General features: G+C 40.1%; 1 protein-coding gene across 2 annotated transcripts in view; it reads right to left on the bottom strand.

Moving 5' to 3' along the window:
- grik2 (glutamate receptor, ionotropic, kainate 2) overlaps nt 1–19,119 on the bottom strand; it is a 425,745-nt gene that overhangs the window by 229,180 nt on the left and 177,446 nt on the right. For both annotated transcript variants that reach the window (XM_074682842.1, XM_074682843.1), the window contains exon 5: nt 12,571–12,752. In XM_074682842.1, the coding sequence (XP_074538943.1) occupies nt 12,571–12,752 (182 nt within the window). The remainder of the gene's footprint in view (nt 1–12,570; nt 12,753–19,119) is intronic.

Genomic DNA, 19,119 nt, shown 5'->3' with positions numbered 1-19,119 from the left:
ACCTTGTTTTTAACCTCTTAAGACTACTGAAAATGAAACTTTTTCAGAAAAAAGAGGACTTGAATACAAAGCAGCCTAATAATACTTTTAAATCACCACAACAATCAGATGTGAGAAACATTTCTACGAGGGGTATTCGATTTTTAAAGTTTGACCACTGCTCATCTGGAATGAGCAGGGAGATTAATTTTTGACCAATACTGCAGCCAGCCCCTCTTTTTTTTTTTCAATAGTCTATGGCTATGACCTGTCAGAGCAGGGACACAGACGGTTACCACAATGGAGTCGATCATTGCAAGTTGACACAATGACATGTATAGAAACCTATCTGATCTGGTGCAGTGACAGAGCAAAGATTGTGTATTTTGGATCTGAGACTTCACACCCTATCCTTGAAGACCACAAACAAAATCAGATCACAAACCCTAGTTGAGGCCAACCTGCTTGAACAGACTTTGTTCATACAGAGGCCAGAGATAATGTGATAACTACCTGGATGGACAGGATTGTAGATGTTATTTAAAATGATCCCTGTGCTCTGCAGGGTGATCAGTCGTGTGTGACATATATGTAGCATTTGCAAAAGGTTACAGAACCTGTGTTTTAGAGATGTCAGTATGAATGGCTATTAGTTGAGTTACCCTGCTTTCCAGGTGGAGACTGTTTTATTTTAAAATGCCATTTAAAAATACTCTAGAAGAGGAGATACTTATGCTGCTGATTTGGAGGTGTGAAAACACAGACATGAAGTGTTACATGACTCAGTGCCTGCTCTGTTTGGAACAGACTTTATTGGCGCTGTCAGCATAGAAAGGTGTAAGCTGCTGATTAGCATTTCACAAAAACAGAGCGGTATGTAATGCACCAATCGGATCTGCGGATGTGCCAGGCTGTGTGTATTTATCATCTCCAGGATGAGGTCAATCCAGGATAATCATCAGACGCTACGACAGGAAGTGTTCAGGGGAAAGAGTGGTGACCTGACCAGAGTTCATGCTCCTCTCGGATCTGAAATTAACATCAGCCTTTCCATGAACAAGGACATGATGTTTCCGAGGCCTGGCCCTGACAGAGGCCGTTTGTAGAAAGCAGGAAAAGAAATATTTACACCAGGAAATGAAGGTCAAACAGAGTAATCCTGTGCTAACATTATTGTGACAGCTCCTCAGAGCCTGATGTGGCGTTGTGGAGTTTTCTTCAATCTTCTGTCGCCCCAAGTCACAACGGCAGATTATCTTTTTAAGCACTGATGTGATCTGATCAGAATGTTGAGGATTAGTGTTTTCACAAAATATTCTCTCATCAGCTAAAAACTGTCACAGACGTTTGACAGACGCTATTCATTGATTTATAGTAAAAAGAATTTTCTCTACTTTGATGTAAATTCTATGGAGCCCTAGAGTGACATAGGCAGAGAAAATTAAAAGAGGTCTCAAGCAAGTCTGGTTACCTGAGTGCACAAAAAGTTTCCTGTGCTTAAGAGTAAGTTTTTGCATGCTCATGTGCTTTCTCATAAGCACAGAAAATTTGTGCGCAGAGGCTGGCATCTGGTGCCCCTTGCGCCAAAGAGGTTATGTTTTTGGAAGAGTTTGTCTGTGAACAAATTTAACTCAAAAAGTAACAAACAGATCGTGATGAAATGTTCAGGAAATGTTCAAAATGGGATAAAGAAGAAGTTATTAAATTTTGGAAGTGATCCGGATCATCGTCTGGATCCAGGACTTTTTTTTAAAAGGATTCTTTATCATTGTGGGATAGGGCTGTTTTCACCATATGTGTATATAACTCCATGATAAATGGTCGGATTGCTTTGCAAAACAATACAAGACAAGGTCACCATCATTTCTGACAAATGTATAAGTATGATCCAGATCCGGGCAATATTCTGGATACTAAGATCCAGAATATGAAATATGTACTGGGTCATCATAATTTTCAACACTGTTAGGTAACAAATTATTGTACAAACCTGTAACTAACACCAAATTGTAGCAGACAGTCTGCTGAAGGGAGTATAACATTAAAGTAGGACTAAAGTGTTGGTGACAATCACAAAATGCTTAAAAGAGGTCTGCACTCTCTGAGTGCTTTTCTAGTATTGTTTTTATTTTCTGCCCATGTCACTTTACGGGCCCTGTAATTTTCACATTTTTTTTATTTTTATTTTTTATTTTTTATTTTTTTTTTTGGGGGGGGGACATTATTTATAGTGTTATAAATCTAATGGATAATCTCTTTTCCATTAACTTTCTTTGCTTTAATGTCTGGTTTCTTGTAGGTTCCATGCTTAAAATGTAAAATTTGAGCTTAGAAAAGAGGGGTTTCTGGAGCCAGAATCTTTTCCACCACATACACAGAAATACTTAAGGTACTATTCCAGCATTGAAAAAGATATTTTACTGAAAATTATTTTACATTTTTTATGTGACCAAATTACAGGTGAAAATAATTAATTCAGCAGTTTTGTTTTCAATTTTCAAGAAGAAGAGGTAATGAGGAGTTCCCAGGCTTCAGATCCTTTAATGACCTTCTCTTTGTTCAAGTTGAGCTGGAAAACCTCAAACCTGTTGACTCCTGGTCTGTCTGCGCTCATTATGTCCATTTGGCTTTTGTTGTCAAGCTAAATGTGATCTGGTTTAGACATGGTTTGTGTTATTGTGAAAGTTATTGGGCTTTTTTAGACTGTGTCTAATCATGACTTCCTATCCAGCACAGTTTTATTTTTGTTAAATCGGAGCAGGAACACAACAGAGTGGATCCAGTGTAAGTCAAGACATTGTCTTCAAATCGCTGCTATAATGGAGCAGAATCTGGTGTATTTTGACCATAACACCTCATCCGGCTCTCAGAGAGATGCTTTTTAAGTCTGTTTCAGTGTGAACCCTTTGGCTAAAGGTGACACCAACGAAAACATGGACACAAAGTCCGAGAACTTACAGCACCTGTGCGTTTGATGGCATGTTAGTATGACTGCAGACCAGCAACATCAGAGCCATACAAGCATGTTTCTATGCCAATGGACTGATTGAAACATGATTTTTTTTTTCTCATTAAGGATTATTAGGCAGAAAATTGGACCCTATGAATCTGAGATATGTCTCAGTTCAGATTCTGTTGCTGCAGCAAATCATAATTAAGTTGTTTTTAGCCTCTGGTTTTGTTTTTGATGTAAGAAAAATCCACATTTTGTTATTAAGTAATCAATAATTAATCACTAACACTTCCCAAGATCAATCACAGATAGTACGAAAAATCTGCTTCCTGGGTCTAAATCGTAACTCACTGAACAGCAGGGTGTGATGACTGAAATGCCCTCTCATCCCGAAGAGGTGCTAAAGCTGCCAGTCTTTGTTTCCATCTTTAAATACAGTCATAAAAAATATTTTTAAAAAATGAGCGTCGTTATGTAAAAGAGTTTCGTTTCCATGTTATTTTATTGCTCAAACACCCTGAAGAGACTCATCCCTGCATTCAGAGGAGCAAACACAGTTTGTGAGAATCCAGTTCAGGAGGCTTCCTGGATGCTCTCCTGTGGAGAGAATCCAGACATCTCCAACTGGGAGGAGGAGACCCCTGGGCAGACCTGTAACAGGCTCCAGGGATTACACATTTCCCTTGTGATCTCTCAGGGAAACACACAGCTGGAGGGAAGGTTGTTAGAGATACTTTGCTTTAGCAATAAGCTCAAGCTCTGTGATCCCAATAATCATATTCCGGTATTTTAGAATTTATATATTTACATATGTCACATTAATAATTTTGGATAAACAGGTGCTAGTTTCAATTTGCCCATTAGTGCCCTGAGAATCACACATCCAGGACTAAGTCTGACAGTGACAACGACTGTGCTTTTTAAGGCTTGTACTGTCCCTTTGGTGCCCCCATAGTAGACTTACATCATCTGCAGCTCAAAAAAAAAACCATCTCTGTTTTTCTCATGTTGGTGTTTTGGGTCACCCTTATTTCAGCCTCTGTCTGAAACACTTTGTTTTAGCTGCTGTCTCTTAAAGGCACCCTGCTCTACAAATCTAAATCTGTGTGAGGCACCGCCATTGTGCAGCCAAAGTCAAAGTCCACTCCCTTCTTGGCTCTCTTTCCTAATGTATCTAATATTATTACTATTAAAACTATGCAAGACTGAGCTGTAAAAACCCATTTTTAAACTCTCATACCCAATGAAGAAGAAACTTTTAAGGAAAAAGAGGATTTGAACACAATGCAGCCCAATAATATCTTAAAGGGATAGTTCAGTTTTTTTGAAGTGGGGTTGTATGAGCTCTACGTGACCACTAAGGACATTAGATACAGGTGTCTCCTCTCCCTCAGTAAGACACAAACTGTAATCGATGGTGACGAGGAAATAGACGCTAACAGGGACAGACAGTACCAAATTCAAAGGCTATTTTCTCTGCCTACAAGAACTAAAATCAAAAAGTAATACCACAGTTTAAGAGTACGATACATAAAATCATTTTTAAGTGCATTAGTTTTCGGAAATATAAACGTTTATCTGGACCTAACTAACTGGTCATGTGTCCTTCCGTGCAGCGCTAGTGCGCTCCGTCCCCCCTCCTCCTTTCAGCTGTAGGGAATGTAAACAAGCTATGCTTCGGGCGCCGGTTGTAGCCTCGTGTAAGTTTGATCAAGTATCGTAATTCTTTTGTTTGTACTCTAAGGATTGTGAGGCAGCGTAGGAAATTCAAAATGAGTGACTATGACAGCGACGATGAAGTTCCATTCACTCTGGGACCAAAGGGATACCTGTATGAACCGGAGCACACAGAAGAAGAGCTGCTACAGATGGCGACTGAAAGGAATACAGAGGAAACATCCATCTACACTGCTAAGTTAGTAAAAAAAATCACCACAATGATACAGTGGGTGCAGATAGTGAGATTAGTATTTCAGACCACCCAGCATCTTTTTTTAAACCAGATTATAATATGTTACTGTTGTAATTGTTGTTTTTGATCCTGTAAAATCTGTTTTAAGTTTTTTTTTTTTTTTTTTAGTTTTGGTTTTTGGCTTTGTGTGTATGTGCAGCCAACCTCAAGGGGACATCCCACAAACAGCAACTTTTAACACTTCCACATAGGCTTCATTTTTCTAAACTGGATGCTGCCCCTTGGTTATAAACCAATTAGGAAATCCTAACGTGATGACCTCATCGTTTTGGCAAGTCTCATTAAGATCTCTGGAGATCTTGTGCTATTTCAGGAACAGACCTTTTTGATCATTTTTCAGACAGATTCAGGGATTTCTAAGACATATGAACATGTAGAAGTTTGAAAATCTGCACAATTAGTGTAAACATCCAGCATTGTTACTTTATACCCATGCTTGAAATATAGGACAGCAGAATACCCCCTCCGTTATTATTTAATCTTCTGGTTGTGTTTTATGTCATATTGACAGAAAAGCACAAAGTTGTGAAACTTTACAGAGAACTCTGGATAGAAAAGCATCATCGCACACACATAAAGCTCATTGCTGATAAAAAGAAAAAGTTCATAGCTTAGAGAAACTGGAATGACGCACAGAGTCTCAGTGAATGAAAGAAATAATTCTGCTCTGTTACAGCTCCATTTTTCATTTCAGGTTGAATACATTAATACCATTTTGTCTTTCTGCAGACACGGTTTGCATGAGTCAGACTTTTCTCATCCGTCTGTGATTGTTGCCGATCTGGCCAAGCAGCTGCAGTGAGTAATCCAACAGGTTCACTAACAGGAAAAAGAAGTCATTTAAACATTAATGAAGGCAGTCTGTCTCTAAAATTACACCTCAGAGATGAGCCTTTAAAGAAGAAGCCTCACACGCTGTTATCATCATCCAGACAGCGTGTGCAGTGAGTGTGCCGGCTTTATGGCACTATATGTTGGTGTTGGACCGAGCAGAGCCGTCTGAATCACAGATTAGGACTGTGAGGACAGGAGAATAATGGCTGCTGCAGCTGCTTTCAGGTTGAAAACCTTGAGAAAGCCTTTGGCGTTACATCTGAAGTCCATCCCACTCAGCGTGACTCACGCTGTAATTTCCTGAACCCTGAGATGACGGAAGAGCTCCGGAAACCTTCCAGAGCTTTTGAGTCCATATTGCAATATTTTACCATCACTTATAGCCAACGAAAACAAATCAATAGAGAAACACACCCGGCTCAGTTATAATTACAGTTTGATTTAAAACATTGATTTAAGTCTCAGCGGGGCAGATAAAGCATCCCAGGATTTTGTTGTTGCAATCGAATGTATATCCAGATACAACTTAAAGCAGGTTATGCTGGAGGTGCTGCTGGACTATATTCACACTAATTTTACAGCTGAGTGTTTTTTCCAACCTGTGCTTCTTATTGACACACTGAAGCTGTCTGGTGAGGGTTTTTACCTTTAAATCAGTTCCTGTGGGAGGTGTTAGCTTTTTCTGTGACTGTTGGACCTGAAGTTCCTGATACAGCAGCATCATACTGTTGTAAGCGAGAGGGACAAACATCTGTAAGCACTGACCTCTGGATGAGTCAGCATTAAGCTTCTGTTTTTATTTACTTTGTTTCAAGTTATGAGTTTCTGTGGTGTATATTTTAGCATGTCATCACAAAAGCGACTCAAGTAGAACTGGTAACATTAATTATGCAGAGCAGTTTTAGTGCTTATGGGCAGTAAGAGACAATAATGGATAAATAATAAACAAACAATAGAAAATTGGAACAATAACACCAACCCAGCTGTCTAGAGCAGGGGTACGTAACCTTTTCCATTGTTCGAGCCACTTTAAAATACATTCATGCCCAAAGTGCAAATCCTCACTTCTTTCATAAAACTATTGACAGTCGATAGGAAAGCCGTTTTCCATGCTTAACTATTCAGTGACAAATAGTATATCTTCTTTCTTGGTTTTAACATTTTGCTGTTTCACATACTTTGCTAACACTGTTTTTAAGTTTGGTCTCAAAAAGAAGCAGCACCCTTTTCCTACATACCAAACTATCACAGCAAAGAGTGCATATCCCTCGATCTTCAGCCATCTCTGTCATTAACTCCATGCTCCCTTGTCCAACTATGTCGGTAAGAAGAACTGGAACTTGGTTTGTTTTCCTTGATAAAACCGCTAAATGGGTGTGATTGAGAGCTAGCACACTGACTTCCCAAGAGATTTGCAGCGACGCACCTGCAAGACACATTCTTGAACTAGCAACACCATGTTTTAAGTTTATTATTTAATGTTGTTAAAATTTTACATACAAACATTTATAGTGGGCTACATGTCCTCTGCTTATTGTAGTTATTCTCTGTATGCCACCATTAATAGCCCCACGTGCTAGCTATGGCACCTGTGCCCTAGGTTGCCTACCCCTGGTCTAGAACTTTGTCAAGAATTAAAACTTTTTCTTTATTTTTATTTTATTTAATGCTCTCACTGCACAGAATGTGTTTTTTTTCTTCTTTTTTTGTTTTTCTTTTTTTTTTTTGTCACACAGCACAGTAATCAAGTTTAATCTGAACATTTAGACTCATCTTTATATATATATATATATATATATATATATATATATATATATATATATATATATATATTCCAGTTTACCTGAGCTTAAACTTTTCTTTTAGGCCACATGTACATTTTGGCATTATCGAGGTCATCAAGCAAGAGGGCGGCAGAGGAGATCAGCATCAGATTGTGTCTTTTTGTCTGTTTTGCTGGAGCCTCGTTCTGCTGCTACACTACAGACTGGCATGACCACTGCTGCTTCAGTTAGCACAACTTTCTAAAAGACAGGTTTCCCAATCCTATCAGAACCACTGAAGCAGGTTCCTCGAAACCCTGGAGCATGTCTTACTGATATACCAGAGTGGCGGTCTCAGAGTTGTATTGGTCACAGATGTGCCCTAACACATCAACTCTATATGTCTTTATCGCGCTGTCAGCAACAACATGGCAACAACATAATACTTAATTAATCAGCACGCTCACCACCAACTGGACAGGGGGTCAACTGCAGGTGCCGCATGTGGTTAATGAATGGTTGTGTGACAATGTAAGTGATGGACTGATCACTCTTGGGGGTTTCTATTCAGTCAAAATGACGGGCAACCTTCAGATTTTTTCATCGTTGAGCAAAGAAGAAACCTTTTAATGGATGTGAATCGTGAAGACACTCTTTAATGCAGCAGGAGGCAGAGGTCTGACCACCAGACTCTCAACAGATTGTTTTATTGTTAACTTCTGTTCATTCTAACAGGAATAAATGGATGAACTGTTATCAAAGTTTTCATTAAAAGTTAAATGAGTTAAACTTTTTGATTAGCTGTGTCCAGCTCTGAGTGTCATCTCCTGTTGTGAAGGAACACTGGCGCTTTGATGAGAGGATTTTTCTCTTTCCATATTTCTGATATTGATTTTACTCCATGTCATACTTGTTTTAGTTGTTCTGAATAAATCTTTGGCCGTCATCTCTGAATGATGTTCAACGTTTTGTATTTCTAAACGCATACTCAAGAGCACAGTTGTCCCTGTTAGCCTTTAAACCCTCTATGAGCGTTTACATTCCTATCGATCAGCTGACGCTTTTATTGTTCCCCTCTGTGTTTCTGCAGAATACTGGGGGTAATGAAGAGTACTCTGGATCTGTGATTTATTGGCGTGTCATGTAATGTGAAAATCAAAACAGGACAGTTAAGTCTTTCATTACCTCCCATTAGCAGGCTTTCTCTCTGACATTATTAATGAAAGGAGTCCTTGACCTTCCCTGGCAATCTACCGCTCAGGCATTGATTAAAAACCCTGGGAGAGTGACAGAGAGCTGTGGGTGAATCATGTTGTCTTTAATATTTGATAAATCCTGCAAGCAGGGGGAATATGAAGGCCGGTTAATTGAGTTAGCGGAGTCCTTTTTTTACACTGAATGACATTTTTCAGCTGCAGTGAAAAGCCATTGTATGAAACAATGAGAAAAAAATCGAGTTACCTTGTCCCTGCAGGCTGTATGTTAAAGCACCTTTCACACACGCAGCCGTTTGATGCATTTCTGATGCAAGATCTTTTAACAAGATCTTTAAATGTACGGTTTCCTCTTGGGAATAACACTCAGAGTCTTTTTACCCAGCTTTTTTTTTTAACTTATCAGAACTGAAAATCCTCCAAAATGGCAGTCACACCATTGAGGGAGATAAAACTAATTTATGAGCCGTATTAAAATAGCTTTTAGTGACTGACAGGTCCTTAAGGCGATGAGAGGCAGGTTTTACTCACTCAAACTCTCTGATCCCTTAAATCTATAGACTAAAGAGGCATGTAATTTGTGGCAAGCTGTGACCAGTTTGCTGCTAAATTGACTCATTTTGGATTAGCAGCTGAAATCTTTGGTGTGCAGTGTTGAACCGGGTTAAAAGGATAAATACATTTCCTATAGAGACTACTCTTCTCTGCAGAGCCTGCTCAAGGTCAGGGAGAGATGAAACGACTGTAAATCAAGTCCTCCCTTTTCATAAGTTTTGTTCCTTCTGATCAACATGGAAAGGCGGATGTGTGCACAAGGACGAGGCTTTGCTTCAGTCCTCTTGTGGAGAAATTTTTTGAAAGATTCTTTAACCACAGTAAAGACAAGGATAACTGGTCTGCATGAGTGAAAAATGAGTCTCATTCAGAAAAAATGTGCTGAAAACTCCAGTAAAAGGCAAAATAGATAAACTGTTGTAAAAGTCTAAAAATATGCAACAGGGGAAATATGCTGGGAATAAGAAATTATTTATACTTGATGAAAAATGACTGAACAAAAATATTCAGGGCAAACACTCTGCAAATTCAAAACTATTAAACTTCCTGAACACATGTTAAAGTCCTGAGTTTCTGCCAACACACAGCTCACAGAAAACAACAAAAACAAAAATGTGCTAAATTGTTCCAGGTCTGTAGGGGGCGCTGATTGAAACAGGTTTTAGCACAAAAACCAAGGGGCAACATCAGGTTAGTAAAAATTAAGCCCATGCGCAAGTGCTTAAAGTTGTCGTTCATTGAGAATCCGCTTGAGGCTGGCTGCAGAAAGACATGAAGTCACGTTCACACCTTTGAACCTTTACAAACTACTCTTACAGCATCAAAAAGCATATTTACAGCCTGGTTAAAAAAACAGCTTGGTTCTGAAACACTGATTTCACTATTTGCACACATTGTACGGTGAGTGAATTTTTTTCAAACTCAGCAATTTAAAAGTTATAGGGATCGTTTGAATCAGAGACACAGCTGGCGTTCTAGCAAATGTGGCTGCATTCATGAATTGTCTTCATTTCACAGAGTCAGGAACAGATAGGTGACCTCGCGGAGGCTACGTCTGTGTTTTATGCAGTCTATGACAAAAACCCACACTAGTTTTATCAAGAACATGTTCCTAATGAAGAGTTAGCTCTGTTAAGTTTAAAATTATGGCTTTTGCTAGCTACAACTCTAAGCTAGCTACACAGTTAGCAGTATTACCATTGAACCCTGCCTGATGTCAGGATCTACAAACAGCGTGTGTTAGCAACAGAGCTGAATTAGCCATACAGCCACTGTAATCTGAACCTTACTCTCTGACACAAAGCCACTTTCTTATCCAAAGAGAAAGGAGGCATGGGGCACGTCAGTATTCATCTGTGGATTTTCCCTGCTGTTTTTTAATATGATCACTTATTAGTGAATGTAGTTATTCATCATTTATTCATGGGGTATCTATATTTTATATTGTTGTTAAGTATTGTCTCCTTATTAATCTCATTGATTTTATCTGCAGTTTATTTCTTGTGACCTTTTGTGTTCACACAGTTGCATCATAGTTGAATTTGCAGCAAGTTTTATGATTTTTTGACTTGTCAAAAATCTACATTCATCTCTTGTATTCTGGTGTATTCTTTGCAACAACTGGTTGTTAAATTTTCATCTGTTTCGGTTTGTGAGAACACAAACCAATGACTGTTTTACTTATTAAGATAAATAAAAAAACATCCGCCTGGTACTTGCTTAACTTTCATAAGATTTAAAATCCTTTAATTCATGTAAAATCTGATAAGTCCCATGCCAAAAAGAAGGTCTGACATTAAAGTCTGTTTATTTCCTTTTTCCATTCACAAGTTTACTGAATTTCAGTTTAATTCATTCTGGAATTTGCCACAGATTGGACCATTTATTAATAAATAGATACACAGTAATTTTTGGTGCTGGTGGCTAAGCTTTTGGGATCCTGTCTGGGTTAGCCAAGCAGAATATGATTACTTCCTTGGTAGCTCTTTGCAAAATCAAGACTCAAGGCCCAGAGGCCAGACATCTACCTCGAACCCACTAAGAAAAGTATGACAGATGTTTAAAGAGGGGGTATTCTGCTTTCTCATATCTTAAACATGGCTATAAAGCAACAATGCTGGATGTTTACACAAAAGGTGCGCAGATTTTCAAACCTTTACAAGCTTCTATGTTTTAGAAATCCCTGGATCTGTCTGTAAATGGCTCAAAATGCTCCATTCTAAAACATAGCACAGGATCCTCACAAGACTTGCTAAAATGATCAGATCATGGCATAAGGATCCCTGGCTGACTCACGACACATTGTGGGGGAGGACCCTAACACCAAGGTCTGCCCAAAGCTCTAACCCCACCCCCTTCAACAGAGTTCCAGTGGGCTGGCCAATCAGAGAAGTGGGGTTTGTGGAACGAGGACTCTTAAAGAGACAGCAGCTTAAACAAATCGTAAGATAAACGAAGATTTTTTTCAAGCTGTCAATCATGTACAGCTACTACAGTGATACCAGAGGGACAGTATAAAGACCATAATAAAGGCAAAATACCCCTCTTTAAGTTACTTGGACTGTTGTTGTATGCAAGATACGAGCTAATGCTGATAATTGTTGTGTCAGTGAAAACTTGGATTGACAGCTAATGAGCTGCAGATATTAAAGAGGATGACACGCAGTGATCTCACAAACGTGTTTCTTTTACAGATCGAAGCAGCCTCAGTTCACACTGTGATAATGTGGAGGTAAACAGCTGCCCTCTTTATCAACTATCAGCTGATGGACTTCGATAAAAACCCTGCAGAGATGGAACAAAAAGTCTGATCCTCCTGTGGCTTTGTACCAGTCTCAGATGAACAATTCCTGCACAGTTCAACCTGCGTTTGGAGATCTTAGTTAAATATTCAGGTTTAATTATTAATGGAGACAAATGAGTGGAAGGGACACGTCTCTACCACTCCCACCCAGCCAGCTCCACTCCCTGTGGGGGAGACTGTGAATATATTGTGTGTCAGGGACAGTGAATCCTTTAAAGGCTGCTATCTCAACATCTTTTGATACGTGATAATAGAAATATCAAAACATCATCTTGTGATCTTCATCTCAAGATTAGCATCATGGTGAGATTAACAGAGATGTTATCCTGGGATATCAAAGGCTGTTGTCTTGTGATCTTGATGTAAATGTGTTATTATACTGAGATTAAAGGCCTCTGTGTTTCACGCTCTGTCCATCATAGCAAGGAGGACAGATTCACTTCCACAGGGGCGTAAAAATAAAACACAGCTCATAGTTTTAACACACAACGACCCACCTGCTTGAGAATCCCTGCAGCCATCTCGTGACCACAGTCGAAGATGATGTGGAACTCCTTCCCTCTCTTCATCTCCTTCAGGAGTGGTTTAGCATCCTTCGTGTCTGCGGGCAGCTGTCGGATCTTCAAGCGGATGTTGTACCGGGACGGCGCCTTTATGAGCTCTTGCAACCGGATCAAACCTGCACGAAACACACACAAAACAATTTCATGTTTTCACTTTAACAGTCGTCCCGGTTTGAAAAATGACTCCCCATGCATCGAGTGCGGTTCTGCTCCCAGGAGGACAATACGTTTTCTTAAAGTATATTTCATACATATTTATCTTTCCGCAGTAATTGAGGTAACAAGTGCTCCTGATTCATTTGGCAGCGGCGGTGGTTATAATTAGAGCGGGGATAAGGAAGCTGCAGGGTTTTATTTCTGTTGTCGGTTCATTTCTAATGAAATCCATTTCTCTCCGACACCCTCGCCTGCCCTCTTTCTATTCTTCATCCTAAAAACAAGATTTTCTTTCTGTGTCCTCTTATTTCCTCTTCCCCGTCTCTTTCTCCGTCTCTTTTTGTCCTTCTGATATTACCCACAATGCATCTAAACAGTCTGTCAGCCCGCATCGCCTCGGTGTCAGCAGACTTTTATGCAGCGAAACAAATACTCCTTCAAACACAAGGAACGAAAACACACTTTGACACTATGGCCGACCTGACACCGTCACTCATGATGGATCACACTGATTCTGAGCTCTCTATTGATCCTCCTCTTCCTCTGCTCAGCGCACTCTGTTTGTTTGTGCTGGAGATGTTTGGGAGGAACTCGACGTGCACTTTGACCCAATCACAGCGTCTTTATTAGGATAAATAGACTTACACTGCGATGCTCATCAATCATGTCAGTGTCACAGCAGCTGAGATAGAGTTTGTCCTTCTTTAACTCGTGCTTTCTTAACCTTTCTGTCCACGCTTTGAAGCATGTGTTTATCATGGTCCAGTCAGTCAGTTACAGTGCTGCTCACAGCTTTGTCAACCCCACAGTGACCTTATTAAACGTTAGGTTACATCCAATCCACAATACTGAAAGTCCAAATAATAACATAGTAAAATAGTAGTTTTAAAATAATAAAACTGATGGATTTAGGAATAACTGAGAATTTAGGTGTGTATAATTGTGTGGACCCCTCTAGTTAACATGATGTTGCTCCTCCTTCTGCAGAAACAGCCGTAACCAAGCGGTCTCTGTAGTGACTTATCAGTCTCTCACATCTGCTCTGGGGGATTAGTTCCCACTCTCCCTTGCAGAACGAAGCCAGTTAAAAGAGGCTGGATGGGCGTTTGGCATGAACTGCCAGCTTCAGGTCCTGCCACTGCACTTCAATTTGATTTAGGTCAGGACTTTGACTGAGTATGTATCCAGAGTATGAATCTGCCTCTTCCTCAGCCATTACTGAATGCTTTGGATCAGTATCATGTTGCATGATCCATCTTCTGTCAAGGTTTGACTTCACAATAGATGGCATCTGGTGATAGTCCAGGGCCCATATGCTCGTCCAGTCATCACACAAACCGGACCATTAGTCTTAAAGCCCTTTTATCCCCCTTTACAAGCAATGTTACTATCACTGCGCATATTTCCATACGTCTTTTATGTTGGCATTGCAATTAACCAATACATCCATGGGGGGGGGGGGGGGGGGGGGGGGTGTCAAAAGTGTATGACAACAAATCTAAAAGACAAGCATGGGGACTGTGGAGGAGGTATTTCTAATGTACCGCTTGCATAAAAGATGAAAACTGAGACAGTGTTGTAGGAGGCGGTGGTTGAGGGGCAATTAAATACTTTACAAAAGTTCCACCATTTTTATTTCTTCTTCATGTCTAACTAAAGCTTTGTATCAGTTAATAACAGCAACACTGCCACCATGGTTTCCAATGGTACTTCTCCATTTGGTCTGTAACTGTAAGCTTCACGGAAACTTGCAGAAATACAGACAAAATGAACACAGAACAGAAGGCTCTGTCCATATCTGGATCCATATGTTACAGCATAAATGGGCCTCTGAGGTACCATTATGGAACCATACAATTCCCCGCACTTTGACCTCTTGAAGAGTTGGTTGACATTCATGTTTAAAGCCAGCCTAGACAAGAATTAACTTGAAGACATCTAAGCCCATTGGACCTGAGCTTTTAGCACAGGACTGCTGTGTGGAAAGAAAAGTTAAATAAGCTCAAGAAAACAAGAACAAAAAAATTAACTTAGGTCACTTTGGTTTGCAACAAAGGTTTCAATATTCATTCACACAACCCTGACTAAGCACAGCGAAAGCAGTTAAACAGATACAGCCCACGATGCCTGAACTGACTTATTCCAATGGCTATCCTTTACCTTTGCCTGCCCCACTCAGAACACTCGGAAACAGGAAATCATCAAAAATCTTCCAAATACACACCCAAGGACAAAATGTATGTCGCCAAAACTATTGTTGCCCAAAGAAGGAGAGCCAATCTACATCTGGTACAGCTGGGATGCCTAACACTTGGCTATAAGAGATGCTGACCCACCCTTGGTAGACAGTTGACTTTCTGCAGACCTCTCAACTTGCTTTGTTCAAATTCGCTTGCTTTTAAGAAAGTTTTGGACTCAAGCCAGCTGAACTCTTCTCCTTTTTTGGACACAGTGTCTTGTTTTGCTTTATCAAGTTAGCATTAGGGCTTCAGACAGCTAAGTTAGGAAACAGTGAGGCAGGGGAACTCAGGGTCCATCTAGACCCAACCTGTAGGAGGCATTGGGCCCGATCCACCCTCAAGGAAAAGATACAACAGCTTCCTGAGAGTAACTGGTCTACAGATGATGGATGATGATTAGCAGGATTGTGGTAAGTATGATAAACTTCACTGGATTACTTGGACGATCCTCTAAATATGCAGGAATGTTTACATTATATCAACTTGTAAATGTGAGACAGACCAGAAGGACCTTAAACAATGGCTTGGTTAACTGCAGATTCTGAGTGTTTTGTTTGATTTTTGTCATCATGCTCTATTTCTGTCTGCTCTGAAATCCTCCACCACCACATGCTGACTGCCCACAGCTACAAACATCATCCACTTTAAAAACAGATAAATATTGACGTTCAAAGTTACTTTAGGACAAAGATTCGCTCTGACCGAATAAAGGAGTAAATATGTCGAGCGATTCTTCCTCGCCTCTGATTTAGAAACTAAAGTTATCGATTCTTGCATGTCTTTGATGAATACACACTGACACCAGTCCAGTATAGGTCCTTGAATCTACAAACACACACTGGGCTGAACTGACACAGCGCTCTCATGTGTGTGTGTGTCTGCCTACAGGCCACCGTCCCCAGCTGTTCAGCCTGTGGCGTTATTTGTTTACTTCCTGCTTTTAGATGAGTGCACGGCACTGTGGGGAACCAGCTCACACACTGCCGGGTGTCTGCAGAGTGTTGCTGCTTTTCATTATATCAAATAATCTGATGATGATATCCTCAGAGAGCTGACCTGGGAGACGCTATGGTGTTGCATTTAACTATTGTGTGACTAAACGTCTCCAGAGCTCAGCTGGATGCAGAGACATTAATGTGTTTCAACAGCGCTGAATATTTGTCTCACTGAGCTCACAACAACTGTGACTAAGAACTCACATTAACCCGACATGGAGAAACCCCTGAATCTGCCTGTAAACTGGTCCAAATGATGCGTTCTTAGCACAGCATGATTCTTGCTTACATGATGACGTCATCACATTAGGGACTCAGGGCTAATTAATGACACCCTGGAGGAGCGGGCCCCAAACACCAAGGTCTGCATATAGCTCTGCCCCTAACAGGCCTCCAGAGGGCTGGCCAATCAGAAGGAATGGGGGTTGGCGGGGCAGGGAGCCTTAACCCTCTATGGTACAACTTTCCCCAGGTTGACATTTCACCTTTTCTCCTGGTGTGAAGAAAATATAAACCATATGAATCTTTCTTCCAGCCCACTCCCCAGACATGTCAACAAGTTATGTTTCTGTAAAATGTAAAATTGATGACTAAGAATATTTCTGGAAAAAAAAAAAAATAATAATAATAATAATTTCTACTTCTGAGCTCTGCAACAAGATGATATAGGTGACTCATGCCTTTAAAAAAAAGCCAAAATAAGGCTAAAATTAGCTTTTTGGGGGGCATCAGATGTAAGTTACAAGTGATTTCAACTTGTGTCACCGCCAAAAGTGTCCAGCTGACTGGATTTTTCTACTCGCCAATTAACAATGGAAAGGGGTTGACACTGGCAAGTTGTACTTCCTTAGGCTCCTTTTTGAAAATGTAAAGAAGTTAAATCTGTGAATTTACTTTTTTTTTTTTTTTTTTTTTAAGAAAATTAGATTGATTGCAAAATTGCAACGTTTCCATGAAGAAAAAATCCATTTTTTTCCTTTGTGAATTTTGTTGGTAAATGCTTGTGAATCCTTAAATTAAAGTTGAAAATGTGTCTTGTGAGGTCACACTGCTCATGCAATTGAATCCACCTCCCTCAGAGATCCTGAGAAATTGCATTAATGTGAGGTGTGATGGTCACAGATATAAAGAACAAGCAAATGTATCGCCTTGCAGACACCCAGCATGACACACCTAGAGTACGAATGGATTTCTGATGCACTTAATCAACTGATGTTTCTAAAAAGAGTACAAATAGCTCGAATTGTGGAGTACATTTTCATATTTAGCCTGATAAAGAAAAGTATTAAATATTAATTAACAGGTATGTTTGCTCACCTTTTTGATCTTATTCTTAACTCATGTCAATAAATGAAGTCCTGGCAAACCTAGTTTAGCTTGGCATCAAGAATTTGAGGGATTTCAGTAACACTAACAAAGTCAATCATTGTTAAATGTGAGACAGGTCAAAGAGTTTGTCCTCTGAAGAGACATCAGGAAATGTGCAAAATCCCCTTTAATTAAACTACATAAAATTTCTGTGCTTACAGACATCAAAGTCACACCAACTGACTCAGTAAATTTTGAGCCAGATCTCTTTGTTCAATCAACACGTTTCCAAAAACAGTTATTTCCTTTTTTCTAAGCCTAAAACTGACCCAGACTCCAAAGTATGTCTCTGAAAGACTGGAAAATAACCCAGCCTATTTCTTTAGCGTTGACACTGTATGTAAATGAATTACTACAAATTAAACAGAAGTGAACATTGAACAGAGATCATCCTGGGAAAAAGTGCCCCTGACTGTGAAAATCCAACTTGTGCTCCTTGGCAGCCTTTTTATATGTCATCCCTTTATACTGCACAAACCAAACCCTAACGTTTACTTCCTCTGGATGGATCTGAGGACGACAATCCAACAAATACAACTCAGAATTCTGCTCAATCTCAGTGTAGTATCGAAGCAATTCAGGAAGCGGTTCAATAACTAATTCAGTGAATATTGGATCAAGGACTGGCACTGCTCCCCCCTTAAACCCAGTGAGGTACAGTGATTTACAGTACATGACAGAAGGACAGACGGATGGACAGATGGACCCACACTGATCCATTTAGTTCCTCCTATGATTTCACCGAGGGAGCCGCCATGTGGAACAAACTCTTGATTTACCAGAACAGTTTGAGCAGAGGTCCTCCAACATGGCTGCAGCTAAGCAATCAATCATAGCAAGGTTAGATATGTTTCTCTCTTTATTTAATGTTATACAGACCCTGAAATGTCCTCACAGAACAAGTCAAATGTGTCCCTCTGAAGGATTTTTTAAAAGCTAAAAGTCCGGTAAAATATAGTATACTCACAGTCTGAAAATCCCATGTTTCTTCAAAAAGGCTTCATTCTGCCCCTCTGGTGCCCCTTTAGTATCCCTACTTGATTCACAGCTCCAAGAATCCCCACTGGTGTTTTAGGAAACCCTTATTTCAGCCTCTATCTTGTCTCCCTAAAGCTCCCTGCTCTACAGACCCCCTTCCCTCTGACTGGCCAGCCCCCTGAAAGCCTATAAATGGCAGAACATGTGTAGACCTTTGTGTTTAAGGCCTCCAGCCCATCATGAACCAGTCAGGAGATCCTTATGCTTATCCTTATCCTTATGATGGCCTGATAGAGAAGATACAATTGAGATCTTGAGCTAATTTAAGTCACTTCATGCCAGCCTTGTGACAGACTAGCCACCTGTCCAGGTGTAACCCTACCTTTCATCAAATGACACCTAGTCACAGCCTCACAGCTCTTTCAACTACAATAACTGTAATATTTCCAAAGTGTCCATGCAGAGATCTGGCACCTGTTGCACCATTAAGGGTTATACTAATGATCAAACAAAGCTAGGCATGTGTCTATCACAGCCATATTTGAACATGTACTGAAGAGAAAGAGGGTTGGTCCTGTGAGAGAAGACAATAAACCCTGGAGGGCTAATTTCAGATAACATTAAGATTTTGTCTGTGGATGAGGCCAACAGGATGCAAGAACGCAGGGTCAAATGGAAAAGGAGTTTTGAGTAGAACTCTGTGTGGAGTGGAACCATGGCCTTTATATTAAATGTACATATAGTCT

This window comes from Halichoeres trimaculatus, unplaced genomic scaffold, assembly GCF_033239565.1.
Source record: "Halichoeres trimaculatus isolate MK-OKI-2021-1 unplaced genomic scaffold, fHalTri1.1 fHalTri1_scaffold_12, whole genome shotgun sequence".
NCBI classification, from domain to species: Eukaryota; Metazoa; Chordata; class Actinopteri; order Labriformes; family Labridae; genus Halichoeres; species Halichoeres trimaculatus.
The sequence above is the reverse complement of the archived record's forward strand: the minus strand, read 5'-3'. Positions and strand labels throughout refer to the sequence as shown.